General features: G+C 37.8%; 1 protein-coding gene and 1 pseudogene across 1 annotated transcript in view; one reads left to right on the top strand and one right to left on the bottom strand.

The window, feature by feature from the left end:
- TSGA10 (testis specific, 10) overlaps positions 1-22,161 on the bottom strand; it is a 167,118-nt gene that overhangs the window by 52,509 nt on the left and 92,448 nt on the right. Inside the window, exons 4-8 of the mRNA XM_006870776.1 lie at positions 16,823-16,956; positions 13,026-13,141; positions 9,849-10,003; positions 7,810-7,865; positions 3,437-3,605 (exon numbers count right to left, since the gene is read on the bottom strand). Coding sequence (XP_006870838.1) covers positions 3,437-3,605; positions 7,810-7,865; positions 9,849-10,003; positions 13,026-13,141; positions 16,823-16,956 — 630 coding nt within the window. The remainder of the gene's footprint in view (positions 1-3,436; positions 3,606-7,809; positions 7,866-9,848; positions 10,004-13,025; positions 13,142-16,822; positions 16,957-22,161) is intronic.
- Positions 991-1,861, top strand: LOC102811672 (annotated as a pseudogene).

Below are 22,161 nucleotides of genomic sequence, written 5' to 3'. Positions count from 1 at the left end.
TATCCTATATCACCACACCATGATTCCCAGATTACTTATAATATTTTGCTGCTGTTGTTAAGTGCTTGCCAATAGGTTCCAACTCATAGTGCCCCTGTATAGCATTTCCAAGGAGTGGCTGTTGGGTTTGAACTGCCGACCCTGAGATTCAAACCAACCTTATGGTCCAGTGCTTCTCCTACAGCCCCACACCAGAACTCCTATGATATCTAATACAATACAAATAGAACCTAACACTGCTTCTTATCTTTAGTTGCTGTTAGGTGCCATGTTGGTTCCAATTCATAGCAGCACTGTATAGGGTTTCCAAGGTGATAAATCTTTAGGGGAGCAGAAAGTCTCATCTTTCTTCCCCAGAGGGGCAGGTGGGCTTGAACCCTGAACTGATCCTACAGCCCCACCAGAGCACCTTCTTAGCTGTTAGGGATTGCTTCTCCACCACCAAGTATTTTCAGTCCCCAGTTGGTTGTATCCACAGATGTAGAATCTGTGGGTATGGAGGGCTGACTGTATGTGGTTTTATCCAAACACCATAAAAAATGCATGTAAAAAATCAGTATGTTAAGTGCTGTTGAGTCAGTTCCAATTCACAGAGACCTAGTACAGGGTTTCCAAGACTGATCTTTGTAGGAACAGAAAATCTCATCTTTCTCCCACAGAGCTGCTGGTGGGCCCCAGCCATGGACCTTTTGTTGTTGGAAGCCCAGTGCTAATCTTACAGAAACACCGTGCTCCCAAATAACAGTATAGGAAATTTTAAAGTGTACTAAAATTCAGTTTTTTAAAAAATAAAATACTAACAGTGGCTAACTCTGGATGGTAAAAATTTGAGTGCCACATTTACTTTTTGCCTGTTGGGGTTTTTTGCTGTAATAAGATAGATGCTATAAATTCCACCATTTGGTTTTTATTACTATTCATAAACTTTTTAAAAAATTATCTTTTCGGCCATCAGAAGATGCCCAAAGAAGCGCAGAATGGGAGTCAAAGATGTCGGATTTGCTCATGGCTCTCAGGGTCCTGGCCCTGCTTTGAGACACCACAGAATAAGAGGGGCGTAGTCTCTTGAAGGCACTTATCAAGAAATCTGCACTCTGAGGGAAGCAAGTCTGCCTCCTGGGCTGTGAAGTGAGTGAGCAAGGAGGAGTTTCATGAAGGTTTTGACGCTGATATTAACAGTCAATTGATTTACCATGACCTTTTCAGAGACCCTCTCAACTGGTCAAAAAATGTAGAAGGGGGCATTCTTTCCTGGGGATCCCTGGAAGCCCTGTGCAAAAGGACACATCCTAGTCCTGTCACCATCGCTCTTGATTCACTCCGCTGGCTGCTGTTTCCGCTCCCCTGCATCACACTGTGCCCAATCCGGCATGCTCTGAGCCATCAGGACTCCTACCCAAATGGCAGCTCCCCAGTGAAGCAGGTGTATGTGCTGGGCCTGCTACATGAAGAGCTTCATGGCCCAGGGCCTGTGGGGCCACTAAGCAGCCTTGCTCAGACAGAGGTGACCTGGAGTGGGATGTTGGGCCAGATGACAGCCCACATCCTCCTTGAGAGCTCCGACAGCACTCAGCCCATCAGACTCAGTGGTTCTCCATCCTGCCTGACTTCAATTTGAATCTCCAACAGGTGCCTGCCCTAGAATCACACCCACACCCTCCCATCACCCAGGTGGATCCTACAACTCAATTAACTTTTAATCTTCACCTGTCCAAGAAAGAAAGAGAAGTCAAAGATACCCTGATCTTGCTCTTCCAGTTCAGTTCTGAAAAAACAGCAGGGTCTACTACATCATAGGCTAGGCCAGGCCACAAGCCACATCTTCTATGAGCCAGACCAATATGATGACCTAGATATCTGACTGGCCAGAAGATGTGGAAAGATTGCGACTGGAATGGTAGGGGAAAGAATGTGGGCTAAGAACCAGCATCCTTCCATTTTTGGTGCTGGCCTGTCCCCCTGTCCCCCCTGTTCCACTTTTGTTTCCTTTGTCTATTGGAGGCCCTACCTTGGGACTCCTCTGAACCAGGGAGGAGGGGCTGATCAGGACTGAAAATGGGATGAGGGCCTAGGGCAAGGTGAGAGAACAGAAGCCTCCCTCGTGCCTAATAAAACATTAAAAATAATAATTTCATTTTAGAATAGTTTTAGATTTACAGTAAACTTTGGATTTGGGACAGTACAAACAGTTTCCATAAAATGCATACTGAGTTTCTCCAAGTGCTAACATGATACTTTGATATATTTGTCACAATTAATGAGCCAACATTGTTTTATTATTAACTAAAGTCTATATTTGTTTCAAAGTCCTTTGTTTATATGTTCTTTTTCTGTTCCAGGAGCTCCATATTCATTAACTTTAAAAAAAAAAAAAAGCACTTTAAATCCCACATTTTAAAAATAATTAATGCTGCCTCTTTATAAATATTTATGCAAATTTTAAACACTTAACTTTTTAAATCTTATTATGTAAATTTTAGGATGCAAATTTAGCATTCAGAATGGTAGCAAAGTGGGGGAAATGATTTGGATTAAAGAATTTGGGGGACAGAGCTTTCACACTGGGGTATTTAATTTAATGTTTAATTTTAATTTAAGTTAAAATAATATTAGAAATGAAAACTGTGGGTAATGTTGAAATATACTGTTTAATTATTGTTAAATGCCATCAAGTATGTTCTGACTCATAGCGACCATGTAAAGGGGTTTCTGAAAAGTGGCTGGTGAAGCTGAACCACCGAGCCTTTGGTTCAAACCGACCTTGGGATCCAGTGTATTATCCTGCAGTGCTGTTTAGAGAGGGAGTAATTATAAAAGAAACTTTTGTTAAAAAAAAATCCTAAAGAGGACCAAAATATGTGATATAGTAAATACTAGGATTTTATTTCAGCAGAATAATAATCTATGAAATGTATCTAGGAGTCCTGGGTGGTATAAATGGATAAGCTCTCAACTACTAGCTGGAAGGTTGGCAGTTTGAGCCCGCTCAGAGGTGCCTCTGAAAAGAGGTCTGGTGATCTTTTCTGAAAAGTCACAGCCTTGAAAACCCTAAGGTGCATTTCACTCTGCACACATGAGGTCACCATGAGTTACAATCAACTCGACAGCAACTAATAACAAAAACTTCAAATGTACATTATCACATAAAAGTGTCCAAAGAGTTTTATAGTCATGTGTTGACATACTCCAATCTTTTTCATTAGCCTTTAAAAAGTTAAATATAATCCTTTACATCTCCTGGTCTCTATTTTCTTTAATATTTACCACTATATGGATTAAAGTTACATTTAGAAATTATGGAGTGTTCTTTGCTGAAAAGGTAAAAAATATATATATATTTTGTTCTAATGCCTGAGCTTTTCTACAAACTGAATTGAAGTCTGTACCTCAGAATTTTCTATTCCCTTAGAGAAAAAGATTCTAGGAAAAAGCATACCTGGTTTTCTTGTTTAGTTTTAGAAAACTGTTCTTGGAGATTGTCATTCTCATGAGCCAAGATATCTCTTTCCCTGGCAATTTGAGTCAGTTCATCATTGGTTTCATCCAATTGCCGACGCATTCTGGAAATGTCTTGTTCACACATAATTAGGGCTTCAGTAGACTGTCTATTCCATAAATCAAATAGTATATAAGAGATATTTTACTGAAACAGAATAACAAATTCTCACAAGACAGAAGATGGAGAGGTAATATGAAAACATTCAAGGTTTTAAAAGCATTTAAATTTGTAGGAATAATGTTACAAAAGACTGTGAATTCGAGCTTCTGTTCTCAATATTTCACTGTGAGAGAGGATGCTAACTATGCACATAGTCAGTGATTTTCTAAGTATTTCAAAACTTCTAATGCTGAAATATAGTAAGGCCTTTCTCATACCTGGAAATTGCTGACTTTGTCTCCTTTTACAGGTTCCTGTTAGCCCTCTTAAAAACTGCTGTTTCCCAGGGCTCAACACTTAGCCCCCTGATTGTTCTCAATCAACCCATTCTCTCAGACAAATTAAATTCATATCCAAGGCTCCTAACCCCATACATACCTAGATAACTCCCACATCATTATTTCCAGCAAGTTTTTTTGTTACTCTACAGACTCCTATATTTTAACTCTATATGGTTTCATAGGCCCTTTGAATTCAGAAGTAAAATCTATCTTTCTACTCACACTTCTATCATGTCCAGGATTCGTCTCTGGTCAGAAACCTGACATTTTCCTAAACTCTCCCTCATTAGCACTTCACTTGTCCTTCTCTTTTCCTGCCCTCTCATAACCCCAATTTCTCATCACCTCTTCTCTCTGGATAATCTTTCTAACACAAAAACCTTCTTCAAATTCTTCAATGAGATAACCCAGAAAATAAAAATCAAAGCTAATTTGTTTATAATATGTTGTTGTTGTTAAGTGCCGTCGAGTCGGTTTCGACCCATAGCGACCCTGAATAGGGTTTCCGAGGCTGTAAATCTTTACGGGAGCAGATCGCCTCATCTTTCTCCCGCGGAGCAGCTGGTAGTTTCGAACTGCTGACCTTCCGGTTCGCAGCCCGATTCGTAACCACTACGCTACCAGAGTCCTCTATTTAGTCTCTCTTCCTTTTGCTTCTCCATTCCATCAGACACAAGGAGGAGAGGCAGACATCAGGTGCTGCGCTCACTTCTCCCTGGGGAGTTGGGGAAGGAACTGAACCCTGGCTGGAGGGGATAGGAGGGTTTTTAATTTATTTATTTTAAATTAATTTCTCTTTGTTTTGAAGCTTTCCCCTCTCTGAGCCAGTTTTCATTTCCTTGCTGTGTCATTAGCCACTCCCTGCCTCCCACCCCAGACCCATTCCTACAATCGGGGAGGTATGCTGGGAGCAAAAAAGAAAGGGTGGGACACAATTTTGTGTGATTGGTTTTTATTACCTGGATAACAGCAAGAAATGGAGAATAAAGAGAGAGAGAGAGAGGAAAGAGGTTCTTTAACATGATCCACAGTCTTTGAGTCGTGCTACTTTTTCTACCTAAAATGTCCATACCTACCCTTACTTAAGGAGCTCTGGTAGCATGGTGGTTATGTAGCGGGCTCTGGTAGCGTAGTGGTTACGAATCGGGCTGCGAACCTTAAGGTCAGCGGTTCGAAACTACCAGCCGCTCCGCGGGAGAAAGATGAGGCTTTCTACTCCCGTAAGGATTTACACCCTCGGAAACCCTGTACAGGGTCGCTATGGGTCGGAACCGACTCTATGGCACTTAACAACAACTACAACAACAACCACCCTTACTTAAGGAGCTCTGGTAGCATGGTGGTTATGTAGCGGGCTGCGAACCTTAAGGTCAGCAGTTCGAAACTACTAGCTGTTCCGCAGGAGAAAGATGAGGCTGTCTGCTCCCAATTTGCAGCCTCAGAAATCCTGTACAGGGTCGCTTTGAGTCGTTTCCGACTCCACGGCACATAACCACAACCACCACCACCATCATCTTTACTTGGCAAACACCATCTCCTTAGTTACTTTAAGCCTCCTTCAAACACTGTTGTTGTTAGATGCTGTCCAGTCAGTTCTAACTCATAGCGATCCTATGTACAACAGAACAAACACCACCTGGTCCTGTGTCATCTTTACAACTGTATCTTTGTTGGAGCCCACTGTAGCAGTCCTGTGTCAGTGCATTTCATTGAGGGTCTTCCTCTTTTTCGCTGAGACTCTCCTTTACCAAGTATGATAACCTTGGTATCATACTTTATTAGGAGGCTGGTCCCTCCTAATAATTTGTTAAAGTAACAAATGACAGGAAGTCTTGCCATCCTTGCGTGTAAGGAACGTTCTGGCTGTACTTCTTCCAAGATAGGTTTCTTTGTTCTTCTAGAAGTCCATGGTATATTCACTATTCTTCACCAACACTGTAAATCAAAGGCAATGATATTCCTTCAGCTTCCTTGTTCACTGCCCAGTTTTCACACACATCTGAGGCAACAGAAAATACCATAGCTTGGGTCAGGCACACCTCAGTTCTTAAAGTGACTCTTTGCTTTTGAACACTTTAAAGGGTCTTTTCCAGCAGATTTGCCCAACACAATAAGTTGTTTGATTTTTTGACTGCTGCTTCCACTGGAATTGATTGTGGATTCAGGTAAAATGAAATCCTCAACAACTTCAATCTTTTCTCTGTTTATCATGATGTTGCTTTTGTCCAATGATGTCCAGTTGTGAGGATTTTTTTATGTTCAGGTGTAATCTGTACTGAAGGGTGCAGTCATTGCACTTCAACAGTAAGTGCTTCAAGTTCTCTTCACTTTCAGCAAGCAAGGTTGTTTCACCTGCATATTGTAGGCTGTTAGTGAGCCTTCCTCGTTCTTCATAGAATCCAGCTTTTCAGATTATTTGCTCAGCATATACAATAAGTATGGTGAAAGGATACAATTCTGATGCACACCTTTCCTGATTTTAAGCCACTCACTATCCCCTTATTTTATTTGCACAACTGCTTCTTGGTCTTATGTACCGCTTCAGCACAATTAGGTGTCCTGAAATTCCCATTCTTCACAATGTTATCCATAATTTACGAGTCTGTACCGACTCGATGGCACCTAACAACAACAACACAGTTGAATGCCTTTGCATATCAAGAAAACACAAGTAAACATGTTTCTGGTATTCTCTGCTTAGTCAAGAGCTACCTGATATCAGCAAGGATTTCACACCCTCTTCTGGCTCCTGCTTAAATTTCTGGCAGTTCCCTGTTAATGTACTGCTGCAACCATTTTTTACATTTTCAGCAAAATTTTACTTGTGTGTGATATTTATGATATTGTTTGATAATTTCCACATTCTGTTGAGTCACCTTTCTTTGGAATGGACATGGATATGGATCCCTTTCAGTCATTTGACCAGGGAGTTGTCTTCCAAATTTCTGGGCATAGACAAGTGAGCATTTCCAGCGTTGCATGATTTATTGATGGTTGGAACATCTCATCAGTTCCTGGAGCTGTTTTTTGTTAGTGCATTCAGTGAGGTTGGAACCTGTTCCTTCAGTACCATGGGATCTTGATCACATACACCTCATGAAATGGTTGTATGTTGATCAACTCCTTTTGGTCTCATAACTCTTTGTATGTCTTCTACATGGTTTTATTATTTCCTATGTCATTCAATTTGTTTGCCCATAGAATCCTTCAATATTATAACTTGAGGTTGCATTTTTTTCCTTCAGTTCTTTCAGCTTGTGAAATGCCAGTAATGTTCTTCCCATTTGGTTTTCTAACTCTAGGTCTTTGCATAATTAATTCTAACACTTTACTTTGTCTCTAGAGCTGCCCTTAGAAATCTTCTGTTCAGCTCTTTTACTTCATCATTTCTTCATTTCACTTTAGCTACTCTTCATTCAAAAGCAAGTTTCAGAGTCTCTTCTGAAGTACATTTTGGTCACTTTCCTGCTTACTGAGCTTCTGCTTTCTTCATGTATGAAATCCCTGAAGTTATCACACAATGTTGGTCACTAGTATTCAATGTGTCAAATCTACTCTTGAGATGGTCTCTAAATACAAGTGGGATAGACTCAAGGTTGTACTATGCTTCTCGTTTTAATTTTCTTCAGCTTCAACTTGAACTTGCACATGAGCAACGGATGGTATGTTCCACATTTGGCCCATGGTCTTATTCTGACTTACGATATTGAGTTTCTCCATCATCTCAAACATTAGAATTATTAATGTGCATTGCAATTTTTTGCTTACTTACATAACAGTAAACCCCTTTTTCTTACTATATTTGTACCTAAAATCATACTTTAATTCTAGTTAGTGCTCAAATATTTATTGAACGAATGAACGACTTACCTGGATGCCTGTTCCATCTCAGCAATGATATTCTTCATGCCTGAAATGGTCTTTTCCTTGAAAAGTAACAAAAGTATTAAATAAAAAATTATCTTAAGGTGTCATTTCTGTTCAAACTGAGCAAAGAAAAATAAATGTTCCCTTCTGTTTTGATGTCTATTTGTTTCTAAGCATTTATACCCTATTCCTCTTCTCTACAGTCTGGGTAAAAAATAGATTATTCTCATTAAACTAAAAGCTACAGTTAGGGGTATTGATATGAGATCAGTACAACATAGTACTTTGGGAAAAACTATTTTGAACTGTCACCCAACATAAGAACCTCCCGACCACTCTATTCTTACAGGCAAATCAGTGTTTTGGCATTGGAATGTTCTATACTGGGAATAGGACTGATTCACTCTCTCACATCTTCATGCTATAAAATTCAGATAAGTAAACCATGTATAACTTCATTCAGTTCTTAAGAATAACTTGGACCAAATATATAATTTTTACTAGCCATCAACAGCATCTTCACAAAGCTGCTCCAATAGAATTACTTATAATATAAAAGTTGTCAATAATATTTAGGTGTGAGCTAATGAAAAGGTAAGCATCAGGCATAAAACAATTATCTTTCCATTCCATTTTCCACAAATGTTTTGGAGTCCCCTAAGATTGATATTCCCCTCTTCTAAGGTAATGGGGAAGGAGTAGAATTAGTGGAGTTAGTCAAGGCTGAAAGAGGTTTGAATATCTGAATACCATCAGTACCATTGTAAACCCTCCTTCCTTTCAAACTCTCATTGAGTTTGGGCTAATTTGATTATTTATAGTTACTAACATTAGTGCTTTAAAAAGTAGAAGTATTCCTTCACTAAATAACAACTAGAATTCAACTTGCTCTTTGAATTTTCAAAACTTTATACCTAAGTATCATTATGAAAAACCAAACCTACACTTCCAACCCAGTTTTGCTTTTGTTCCCTTAGAAGCATAATCCTCTATGTGTGTGTGCAAGCATGTGTGCTATTTCCTTTTATTCATGTGCTCCTAGCCAGGGGTTTTTCAGCTCCAATTTTCTACTTTGCATTCAGGAAGAATGAAGCAGATTTTACATCTGACAAATGCAGTATGGTTAAAATACCCATTAACAAAACAGCTCAAAAGTGAATCTCTTTAAGAAGCACAAATGGATGAAGGAAAAACCCAAACAGAAATTTTATTTAACGTGGAATATTAACACATGGTTTTGAAATATAATTTAATGCATTTCTAAAAATAAATTCTAAAAAGAGATAATTGAATTTGTAGCGCTTTTGAAGGTCATAACTTGGTTTCATTTGAAATACAGTTTATAATCCAATATATGTATTTTTTTATTAATGAACTTCATCTTGAGAGTAATATCCCCCAGAAACATTGTAAATTATCCTGGGAGGTTTCCCATTTCTTCTTCCTCTCCTAACTCAGGCCCCAGCCTGAATCAGGTACTTTTCTAGCAAACTACAATCAAGCATTGTGCGTATGTGCATTGTGCATACATACTTATGGTACAGAACACATGATCTCACAACAGAATCTTTACATTGTCTCCCTCTGGTATGGAGGTTATGATCCAGTTTTATTCACCAGCTACATATATATGGTCTATTCTCAAAGACTGCGTACGGTGTAAAATGTGCCCTTAGTTCTGAACACAATTACAAAGGCAGTTTTAGTGGAATAAACACATTGCTTGGAAATATCAGTTCTGACATGTTTTGTTTTGTTTTTTTTATAATAAATCAGTCTCATTACTTTGTTATCAGGCTTCACATCTTGATACTTAAACTGATTATATTCAGTGAATGTTAATCACAAATTGACAATTTAAACAATCAATTAAAAATATTAATGTATCTATACACTTCCTAAAGCCATCTCAAATATTTTTAAATTCTTTAAAATCAGATTTTAAAGTTTCAGCTCTCTAGAAAAACTTGGAGAAAACACTATTATTTTATTCAGATCCAAGTTCAAACATTTCTTTTGAAACCAGAGTTCTCATAACATACTTTCATTGCCAAACTCTCTCCAAGGGAAGCAATATTCTCAGATTTTTTATCCAAACACGCTTGCAGGCATTCCTTTTCTTTAGCCAGATCATTGAGTGTTGCACCAAGAATGCTGATTTCTTCTCGCTGGGCAATACTCTGCCTTGTAAAATTATCTAAATATGTAACGATAAAGGCATTGTTTAATCAAGATAAAAAGAAATATTGTCCAGCCAATAAACTGAAACACTTTTCAAAGTTAAGTTATTTTATATTCAACAACTCAAAACAAGATTATATCTTAAATACACTTTTCTTGTTAGTTATAAAAATTAAGATAATAATTAAATCCAAATGACTGATAAATTTAAAAGAACAACAAATACATTTTAATTAGAATATCAAAAGAAAAACTCAATTATCATACATTCTCAAAGTAGAGTTCCATGTGTGGTAGGAGAGAAGAGGACTGGGCCTTTTACCTGATTTTCTCTCCCCTCACCCTACCCTGGAGTCCTGGTGTGGCACTATGGGTTAATGCGCCAGACTGCAAAGCCGTTTGAACTGCAAGGTCAGCGATTCAAGCTCACCAGCTGCTCCTTGGAAACCCTATACAGGGTCGCTATGGGTCAGAATCTACTCGTCGGCACTTGACAACAACAACAACACCCTACCATAGAATCACTGGTATATATAAAATTGGTAATTAACACATCTTAATAACATAATCAACTAAATAATATTTAGCGCCAAATATCTTCTAATATTCTGATTTCTCTAAATTCATTTTTTAAAAAATCATCCAAGGAAGACTGATTCCAGTGTCAAAAACTCTAGTAAGCTAATATCAATGTACGCTGTTGTTAAGTGCCTTTGAGTCGGTTCCAATCCATAGCGACCCTGAGCTTGAACCACAGACCTTGAAAATTAAATGACTTTGCAGTCCAGTGCATTAACCCACAGTGCCATACCAGAACTCCTGTGTCAATGTACAGAACAGTGTTTTTCAAATTGTGGTTCCTCAGGAAGCATCATCAGTGTTACCTGGGAATTGGTTAAAAATTAAAATTCTCAGTTCCTGCCCCAGATCTACTGAATCAGAAATTCAGTAGATTTTTAACAGGCACTGTCTCCCCTTCCCCAGATGAGTCTACGATTGAAGTGGTTCTACAGAATCAGAACCACCTGGGATACTTTTGCAAAGATACAAAAGCCCTGGCTTAATTCTGCTTCAACCAATGTGGCTCCAGTAAACTCAATTAGTTCTCCAAGTGATTCAGGCACATACCAAAGTTTGAGAACATAGGTCCACAGCTCTGCAAGAGGATCTCTGTTAGTCCAAACCTCTAGATGAATCTCTGCGGGTTAATCACTTCTAAAAAATAATACTATACTGCCATCTGAGTATGTCAGGAGCATTTTCTATGATACTTGACAATGTATCATGTTCCTTTTCCAAACAGACCTTGCAAATTGCCTTGAGGGCAAATCCATGTGTTTGGGATACCCTGATATCTGAGTTCATTCCCATTGTTGTTGCTGTTTGCTATGAAGTCAGTTCAGATTCATAGTGATGCTGAATAGGGTTTCCAAAGCTATAACTCTTAAAGGGAACATAAAGTCTTGTCTTTCTCCAGCTGGTGGGACTGAATCAATGACCTGTGGTTAGAAGTCCAGTGCTTATTCTACAGGGCCACAATACTCCCTCATTCTCCTTAGCTTAAAAACTTTTTTTTAGTATATTCTAGTTTTAAAAAGAAATCCTGAAGCTCACTCTAGCTACAACCCCACTACTACCATTTGTAAATCAAACTTCTTGAGAAATTTTCCTAGTCTTTCCTGTCTCTGCGTCCTTACTTCCCATTCATTCCTCAACCTATTCTACCATCCACCCCTCCAATATTCCATTCAGACTTTACTGTCAGTATTCACAAAAACTAGTAGTTTGCCAAATTCGATATTTTTATCTTCATGTTACTTCACTTATGAAACACATCTGACAATTGACCATACCTTCCTTTTTAAAACAGTTTGCTTTCTTGGTTTCCATGATAACACTCATTTCTGGGTTTTCTTCATATTTTTGTGGCTATTACTCAGTCCTGGACCGTCTTCTCATTCTCTGTATTCTTCTTATGGTTTCATGATTTTTAAGTATCATTTATATGTTGTTATGCCCCCAAAGAATATCTTCAGCTTAGGTTTCTCTTCTGAAATCCAAACTTACCTACTCATTGCTTACCATTTACACCTGCGCTTAAAATATCCACCTATGAGTTCTCTTTCACTAGTCTCCTTTTATATCTCTCTTTCAATATTTTCTTTCTCAGTAAATAACACAATTACTCATGTGATTCATACAACTATGGCAATTGTTCATGCAACTACGGCAAATGCTAAAAATACTTCCTCAGTCTCTAAAAGGCTTTTTTATAGCCCTGACCAAAAATGCACTTTATGATTACAAGAAGAAAAAGTTGTGACCATATTTTCATAAAGATCATGCTTATCTGGTATGAAACACAAATACAAAATTTATAAAATTAATTTTCTCTGTAAAACTAACTTCTTGTTGTTAAGTGCCAGCAAGTTGGTTCCGACTCATAGCAACTTAGTATAGGGTTTTTGAGGAGTGGCTGGTGGGTTTGAACTGCTGACCTTGCAGTTAGCATTCCAGTAATTATTCTACAGTGCCACACCAGGGCCCATAAAACCAACTAATATTGTTGTTGTTAAGTACCATTGAGTTGGTGTCAACTCATAGTTTCCCAGTATAGGGTTTCAAAGAAGCAGTTAGTGAGTTTGAACTGCTGACCTTGTGGTTCGCAGTTCATAGATATAGCCAATTTAGGCACACAGTCCACCAAAACTAATGTATACATACTATGTTTCATTATAACAGCTACTGACAATCTATATACTATACAAGAAATATCAATTTTAAAGTAATCATCATAAATTTACGAATTTTGTGGCTTCTTTCAGTTATTTCTTCATTGGAAATTTTGAAATCATATCTAAACATTTATATTCCTAGAGCTAGGAAAAGATGTCAAAAGATTCTTAGTAAAGATATCAAAACAGACTTTAATTCATAATTTGTAAAATTTTAGAATCTACTTCCAGCAATGTTATAACTAAACAAAGAAAACATTTTAAACCATATTAACATATATAAAACAGGAGGGGGGAACTCACCAATTTTTTCATCCAAACACATAATTTTCTCCTGAGTAAGTTGCAGCTCATATTTTTTCTTAGCAAGGTGTCGCTGAGTATCAGAAAGATCTTTTTCTGTGTTTTCATATAAAAGTCTGTAAATATTTCAATAATAAAACTAATTCTGGAATTTTTTTGTTTTGGTTTTTTCAGTGTATTTAAATCTAAAAAGAGTATTTCAGGACACTAACACTCACTTTTTTTTTTCTTTTTAATGTCTTCATTGTAATACTACATTAGAGAAATCTTGGAAAATAAAGGGGGGGAAGATCTTCAATACATCACACAAATATAAACTACTATTAGCATTTTGGTATCACTGTTTGATATTTTTTCCTCTGTATATTTTGAAGTTATCATATTGCAAATTCAAAATTGAATCCTCCTGATTTTTTTCACCTAATACTTAATCTTTTAATAATTTCAGTCTTATCATATAGCCCTCCAAACCATTATTTTGTGGCTGAAAAATATTCCACCAGTAAATACGGTCATTTACTTTCAAATAAACATAATCATATATTTAACTACTCTCATATTAATAGACATTTAGGCTCATTCCAATTTATTACCATTATAAATAAAGCAATAATTAACAGTATTTAATTTGTTCCACAAATATTTATTAAGTGTCTAGTATGGACTAGGTACTAGGTGGGCATGGACTGCTCTCATGGAGTTCGCAGTCAATAAACAAGTGAACAAACTTCAATTTCTGGCAGTTGTTTTTGTTAGGTGCCATCAAGTTTGTACCAACCCATAGCGACCTAATGCACAGCAGAATGAAACACTGCCCAATCCTGGGCAAACCTCACTATTGTTGCCACTCTTGAGTCCATTGATAGCACCACCTGGCCAATCCATCTCATTGGGGGTCTTCCTCTTTTTCTCTGATGCTCCACCTTACCAAATATGATATCCTTCTCCAGCAACTGGTCCCTCCTGACAATATGTCTGAAGTTATGAGAGACGAAGTTTGGTCATCTTGGCCTACAAAGCGCACTCTGGCTGCACTTCTTCCAAAATGGATCTATGGTTTCTTTTGGCAGCCCATGGCACTTTCAATATTCTCTTCCAACACCATAACTAAAAAACATCAATTCTTCTACTGTCTTCCTTATTCACTGTCCAGCTTTCACATGCATATGAGGTTATTGAAAATACCATGGCTTGGGTCAGGTGCACCTTAGTCCTCAAGCTGACATTTTTGCTCTTCAACAATTTAAAAAGGTCTTGTGCAGCAGATTTGCCTAATGCAATACACCGTTTGATTTCTTGACATCTGCTTCCATGAATGCTGATAGTTGATCCAAGAAGAATGAAGTCATTGACAACTTCAATCTTTTCTCTGTTGATAAGAATGTTGTTTATTAGTCCAGTGGTGAGGATTTTTGTTTTCTTTACATTGAGAGGTAATCCAGACTGAAGGCTGTGCTCTTTGATCTTCATCAGTAAATGTTTTAAGTCCTCTTCACTTTCAGCAAGAAAGGTTGTATCATCTGCATATCGTAGGTTGTTAATGAGTCTTCCTCCAATCCTGATGCCACGTTTTTCTTCATATAACCCAGCCATTGAAAAGACAAGAAAGAAGGAAAAGGTCAAAATGGATGTCAGAAGAGACACTGAAACTTGCTCTCCAGCGTAGAGATGCTAAAGCAAATGGAAGAAATGAAGAGGTCCAAGAACTGAACAGAAAATTTCGAAGATCAGCTCAAGAAGATAAAGCCAAATATTACAATAAAATGTGCAAAGATCTAGAATCAGAAAACCAAAAAGGAAGAACACGCTCAGCATTTCTCAATCTGGGGGAACTGAAGAAAAAATTCAAGCCTTGACTTTCATTATTGAAAGATTCGCTGGGCAAATTATTGAATGATGCAGTAAGCATCAAGAGAAGATAGAGGGAATACACAGAGTCACTGTAGCAAAAGTAAATGGTTCATGTTCAAACATTTCAAGAGACAGCATATGATCAAGAGCAATGATACTGAAGGCAGAAGTCCAAGGTGCATTGAAGGAATTGGCAAAGAACAAGGCACCAGGAATTCATGGAATAAAAATTGAAACCTTTCAAGAAAGTGAGGCAGCACAGGAGGCACTCACTCATCTTTGCCAAGAAATTTGGAAGACAATTATCTGGCCGACTAATTGGAAGAGATCCATATTTGTGCCCATTCCAAAGAGAAGTGACCCAACGGAATGTGGAAATCATCGGACAATCTCTTTGATATCCTATGTGACTAAAGTTTTACTAACGGTAAGACAGAAATGGCTACAATCATACATTGACAGAGAACTTCCAGAGTTTCAAGCCAGATTCAGAAGAGGCCGTGGAATGAGAGATATAATTGCTGATGTCCGATGGATCTTGGCTGAAAGCAGAGAATATCAGAAAGATGTTTACCTGTGCTTTATTAACTACACAAAGGCTTTTGATTGTGTGCTTCATGACAAGCTATGGACAACATTGCGAAGTATGAGTATTCCAGAACACTTAATTGTGCTCATGAGGACTTAATTGTGCTCATGTCCCTGGACCAAGAGGCAGTTGTTCGAACAGAACATGCGAACACTGAATGGTTTCAAATTTAAAAAGGTGTGTGACAAGGTTGTATCCTTTCACCATACTTATTCAACTTGTATGCTGAGCAAATTTCTGGCAGTATGGAAGCCTAAATAACCTGAAATGGAGTTATAGGTAAGAGGAGATGGAAAAGAGGTGCTAAAAAGCGGCATACAAAAATTGGTGGAGTAATAAGTATCTTAATAATATTTATTGGGAAGGTAATTTCAAGGGTGTGTATGACAACTTTATAAAATTTTACATTTTGAATTTGAGAATTTATAACATCAATTATACCTTGATAAAATTGCAAACCAAAAAAGGCAGAGGAGGCAGCTATCTAGTATGCTGTGTAGAGGTAGGAATACCAATTTCTAGATAATGCAAATTCACAATAATAGACATAAAAATAAAGAGATTGAATTACTGGGAGAACTAATGAAGATCAATTTCCTAGAATTGAAAACAAAAACAAAGAATTCATATCAACAGTGTCCATAGAGTGCCAAAAAAACAAATAATGTGAAGAAATAAAAGCAAATTTTAAGATGATTTAAAACAGAGGGTATCTGTTTCACTTAGAACTGCTTAGACTTTTAAATCAGTGCTCTCAATGAGAATAATCTAGAAAAACTAGGGGAAAAGATTGGCAGGAGATAGCTATGTGTCCAATGAAGAATCACTTGGCAAATAATTGAGAGAAGGAAGGAACCCTGAGAGGTAGTCCTGGAATTTGCATATTGTTTTTTCACTAAAGGAATCTGCTAATTCAGGTAAAAGTAGATAAGAAAATGAAAAGCTGAGGAGCAATTCTGATAGTCTCAAGAAGCTAAGGTACAAAAAGCGAAGTCCAGTCTCATCAAGAAGGATGGATGAGAAACCACCCATCCCACTCTTTCCGTCTCTTCTCTGTGTCTTTCTCCTACTCTCTGTCTCTGTCTCTCTCTTAACACACACACTTGAGTAGGTAAACTGAAAGATTTATTCCGTTTTGGATTATCTAAATTCTTAAAATAATCCTGGTTTAACAGTGTCTCTAATCACTTGACAGAAACGATTCTATATCCTCTCTAAAGGAAAACAATTCTTTGGTCTCAAGGGATTTTTTATAATTTTTTGTATTCAGTATTTCATAATCAAAAACAACAAGATACATAGAATATATCATGTAATTGAAAGTACGAGAAGCAACAGACAATAAAAGTAGACCCACGGGGAACACCTAATGAAAACAGAACCATCTAGGTTCAAGGTAATGGTGTTATTAGAAACAGAACTTAAGAATAACTGTGCTAATATCCTTAAGGAAATAAAATACAAGAGTGACAACTTCTCAAGAGACCTCAACTATTAAAAAAAAATCAAATATAAATTCTAGAAGTAAAAATGATAAAACCAAATTAAGAATTCAACTGATGGGTTTAATAGCAGATTGGATATAGCTGACAATAAAATTAGTGAAAAAAAATCCAGAATAAAGTATGGCGTGGGAAAAGGATAAAATATATAAGAGAAGGACAAAAAGAAACTGGAGATATAGTAATAAGATCTAATATACATTGATCTGTAGTGCCAAAGGGAAAGGAGAAACAGAAAAGGGCAGATGGAATATTTGAAGAGAAAACAGCTAAAACTTTCTAATACTGCTGAAAGATATTCAGGAACAAATTTTAAAAACATTACAAATCAAGACAAACTAAAAGAAAACTACAGTTAGGAACATATATAGAAATTACAATAAAAGTAGTTTGCAAGGAGAAAAAAAAAAGTAGTTTGCAAGGAAGAGACCGTAAAAAAGCACAGAGAAAATTGAGACAGTTCTTTGAAGAAAATACTCCTAACATCATGAAAGATGAGACGATAAACATTCAAGAAGCTGAAAGAATCCCAAACAGGGCAGACACAAAAAGAAAATCACAAAATCATATTATAATCAAACTTTTATAAACCAAAGACAAGGAAAGAATTCTAACAGCAGCACAGAAAACAATACAAAGGATACTTATAAAGAATAACCAGTAAAACTCAGCTCTGATTTATCAGCAGAAACCATGTAAACAATAAGGCAAAGATGTGGAGCATGATGGTAGACTAGGCAGAAAGGCTGCACAGGCCCTCTGCTGCCAGAAGATAGGAAACTGGACAAGAAGACGCAGAGGATGCTCCTGGAACTGGGAGCTTCAGGTGAAGAGATAAATAAGTGTGCTTACTGAGAGAGAAAGTTGAGCAGATGTGGCAATAAAGGAAGTGACTGCTGAATGCTGGTGACTGGTGGGACTTGTCACAGCTATCGTGAGCTTGTGTGAGTGACTTAAGAGAAAAGAAAACAAATTCATTTTGCAGAAACCTACGTGTGGCTTGCAGAGACAAAGATGTGTTTTTGTGTTTTTTTTCCTTTTCTTCTCTGGTTCCTCAAACTCCTCTGGTGACCAGAGGCAAGGCCAGTGTACACCTCCCATGGGAGGTCCCACTCTGCAGACAAGTGAAAACTGCTTGAATTCCGAGGTTATGAGCACCACTAAAGGGAGGAGGAGCTAGTGGCAACATCCCCACTCAAACAAGCCCTGCTGAAAGTCTGCAGTTGGCCCTGGCCAGCCCTGCACTAGTTCTCATTAGAAGAAGTGACTCAGTGGCTATGTGGGGTACAGAAGAAGGTGGGAGGAAGAAAAAGAAAAAAGATTATTTGTGTGGGTCAGAAAGGTGTGTTGGGGCCATCTTGAACTTTTTGGGTGGCTGTGAAGAAAAGAAGCCAGTAAATGAGTGTAGAGGCATTCTACTTAATGGTGGATAGAAAAGCAGTAGATATTTTTTGTTTTTGTTTGGGGTTTTATTTTTATTCTTCATTATTTTTTAAATTTTTCCACAGTTGTTTGTTTTCCTTCTTTCTGTGGGAGTGTTTTCCTTGTCTCACCCAACAGGAGATAGCAACTGCAATCATACAGTCCAGTCACAGCAGGACCCTCTACAACCCCACCATATAAATAAAAGAAGAAAAAGAACTATATAATCATATCGATTGATGCAGAAAAGCCATTTGACAAAATCCAATACCTATTTCTGATAAAAACACTCAACAAGGTAGGAATTGAAGAGAAATTCCTCAACATAATTAAAAGCATATACACAAATCCAACAGCCAACATCACTCTCAATGGAGAGAAATTGAAAGCATTCCATTTACAAACAGGAATCAGACAAGGATGTCCTTTATTACCACTTCTATGTGATATTATGCTGGAAGTCTTAGCCAGAACTAGTAGGCAAGAAAAGGAAACTAAAGGTATCCAAATTGGCAAAGAAAAAGTACAACTCTATTTGCAGATGATATGATCCTATATGTAGAAAATTCCAAAAACTCAGCAATGAGATATCATATCACACCAGCAGTAATTACAAAATTCAAAAAAGCAGAAAACAGAAAATGCTATCAAGGGTATGGAAAGACTGGGACCCTCCTACATTGCTAGTGGGACTGTAAAATGGTTCAACCACTCTATAAAACAGTATGGCACACCCTCAGAAAGTTGGAACTAAAAATACCTATGATCCAACTATTCCAATACTTGAAATATGTCCATAAGAAATATGAGCCAGAACATGAGTAGATATATGCACACCAATGTTCATCGCAGCACTATTCATAATAGCAAAAACATGGAGACAGCCTAAGTGCCCATCAGTGGAAGAATGGATAAATAAATATTGGTACATACACATAATGGAGTACTACGCTACCTTGAAGAATACTGATGAAGCTGAAAAACACCCCATAACAAGGATGAATCTTGAGGACACTATGCTCAAAAGGATAAATGTTGCATAAGACTATTATTGTAAATGCTTTAGAAAATATTTTCATACTAAAAGAAAAATGATGTTATGGTTATCAGGGGTAGGAGGGACAGGTGTAGGGTAATTAGGGTAATATATAAGGAGGGGTAATATATAAGGAGGGATAATACAACACACAAGACAGGGAAGAGGGGTAGATGAACTATGAAGATAGGGAAAGACTTAGGGAGGTATGCATCAGTAAACAGGTTAGAGGTAAATAGCGATGCATACACAACCTTGGAACAACAGGGTTTGTGATACAGGGATCGAGACATAGTCAGAATAGGTAAAGGAGGGAAAATAATGTTAAAGTGCTTGACTGTTTTTTGGATATTGATTTATCCTATCTACTATTGTAAAATAGACCTTTAAACGGGATAGAAAGGAATTTTGGGAAATACAATTACAGAAAGTTTGTAAGCCCACCTTCATCCTGTAACTGATTGGATTAGCTAAAGGGGTACTAGAATCTGCCCAGGGAAATAGGTTTTTTATTAAGCCTTTGTGGAGTATGGGTCCTTAAGTGGACTCCTGAGCCACACCCAGAACCTTCGGAGATGGGACATTTCCACCTGAGAATACATGCAGACCAACCTGGAGTAGCTAGAGGACAGAAGATACTTCTTGAAAGAAAGACCAGCAGAAAAAAAAGAATGAAAGAAACAGCAGACTGTTTGACTGTAACAACATCAAGCAAGCTTTTGGCCTTGGAGCCATCAAGGCAAGAAGTCAGCCCATCATGGTAAACTCCCTTGTAAGACAGAAACTCAAAGGGAACACATGAGCAGTGTTGTATCTTACTAGTGACTGCCCTGGTTTACTTGCAAATGGAAATGGAGGAAATGCAGCAATGAAAATAAGGGCTGAGTTTGGCCATGTACCCTTTGACCTTGAGATGAGAGAGAGAAAAGGAAGGACTGGCTAGTTTGAAGTTCAGAGAGATGTGTGAATTCCTGAGCTTATGACCACTGACCTAGTCACATGGGAATAGAGTTGAGAGTGAACCAGTCAGTTAGTCTGAAGTGGGAGGAGGTGGGCAAGAGCTCCCAAACTTGCATATAATACCCATGGGATCTAGTTAGGAAGGCTTGTTGAACAGAACGCAAACAGATGAAGATAAAAAGTTTGATACTGTGAGCAAGTGTAAATTGCTACAATTTGATAAACTGGACCTTTGCTTATGGATGTAGTTGCTCAAAATACCAACAAAAAGTGAAGGATTCTTCATATCAAGGATCAAGCTTGCCTCCTCAGTGCACTGGATTGATAGAGGCAGGCAACGTAGACACTGGTTATCAAAAATGGAGGGCTACAAAGGCACGAAGTATCTGGCTTACAAGCTTTAATGAGGGTGCTTAGTTTCAGAATGAGGAGAGTATGGTAGAATCCCCATTGAACAATTTTCCTCTTGTCCAGATGGGTCTGGTGAAAAGGGAAGGATGAGGATCTGGATGGAAGTTTATGATTCAGTTGTAACTGTTAATAGGGTTAATTTCGATTATCACAACTGTAAATGTAGAAGATATGTACCTAAAAGGGAGGGTAGTTAACCTTTCATTTCAGGAACAGAGGACCCTAGGACCATCAAGAGGGAAGAGCATGAGTAGAGTGTGTGAGCCTAACCAGAAAAGCAGCAACAGCAGAAACGGTGGCAGAGGCTATGGCATAGAGAGAGCTGCTAAGGACTACGGGCCCATGGGAAGAGAAAAGCTGCATGCCTGTGGGCAGGAGGCTGGCTTCCAAAATGTGCCCTCTAGACATTAAATGAGCATATATTTTCTGTGTGGTAAATGTACATCAGCACAAAAAAAGTGTGTGTATGGGGGGGGGGAAGGGAATAGAGGTAAATACTGTTGTTGTTGTTGTTGTTAAGTGCTGTTGAATCTATTCCAACCCATAGCGACCCTGTATAGGGTTTCCAATGAGCAGCTGGTAAGCTTGAACCACCGATCTTGCAGTTCAAACGACTTTGTAGTCTGACGCGTTAGCCCACAGTGCCACCAGGACTCCTTAGCTGATGGCATATGGAAGAGATTGTAAGCATTGAAATGAAACAAAATTTGACTTCTTGAATGTAAAACTGATGATCTGTCCTATAAACTTCTACATAATTTACAATAAAACCTTTTTAAAAATTTAAAATTTTCTTGCAGAAAATGAGTACAAAACACAGCATACCAAAACCTTTGGGACACAGCAAAAGCAGTTCTGAGAAGGCAATTTATAGCAATAAATGCACACATCCAAAAAGAAGAAAGAACCAAAATCAACATATTAACACAACAGCTCCGACAATTAGACAAAGACCAGCAAAGTAAGCCTACAGTCACCAAAAGAAAAGAAATAATAAAGATTAGAACAGAAGTAAATGGATCAGAAAACAGAAAAACAACAGAAAGTATCAAAACAAGAAGTTTGTTTTTTGAAAGGAATAAAATTGACTGGCAAATCTAATAAAAGAAAGAGGGAGAAGACGCAAATTACATGCATAAGAAACCACATGGATGATGTTACAACAAAACCAACAGAAATAAAAAGGATAAAAAGAGAATACTAACCCACAGAATAAGAGAAAATCTTTTGCAATGACATCATACAAGGGACTCATTTCCAGAATATACAGGAAACTGCAACACCTCTACAAGAAAAAGACAAATAACCCAATTAAAAAGTGGGCACAGGACATGAACAGGCACTTCACCAAGGAAGAGATCAGGG

The sequence above is a fragment of the Chrysochloris asiatica genome, unplaced genomic scaffold, assembly GCF_000296735.1.
Source record: "Chrysochloris asiatica unplaced genomic scaffold, ChrAsi1.0 scaffold00150, whole genome shotgun sequence".
In the NCBI taxonomy this organism is placed as follows: Eukaryota; Metazoa; Chordata; class Mammalia; order Afrosoricida; family Chrysochloridae; genus Chrysochloris; species Chrysochloris asiatica.
Note: the sequence above shows the minus strand (reverse complement) of the source record. Positions and strands in the feature narration are given on the sequence as shown.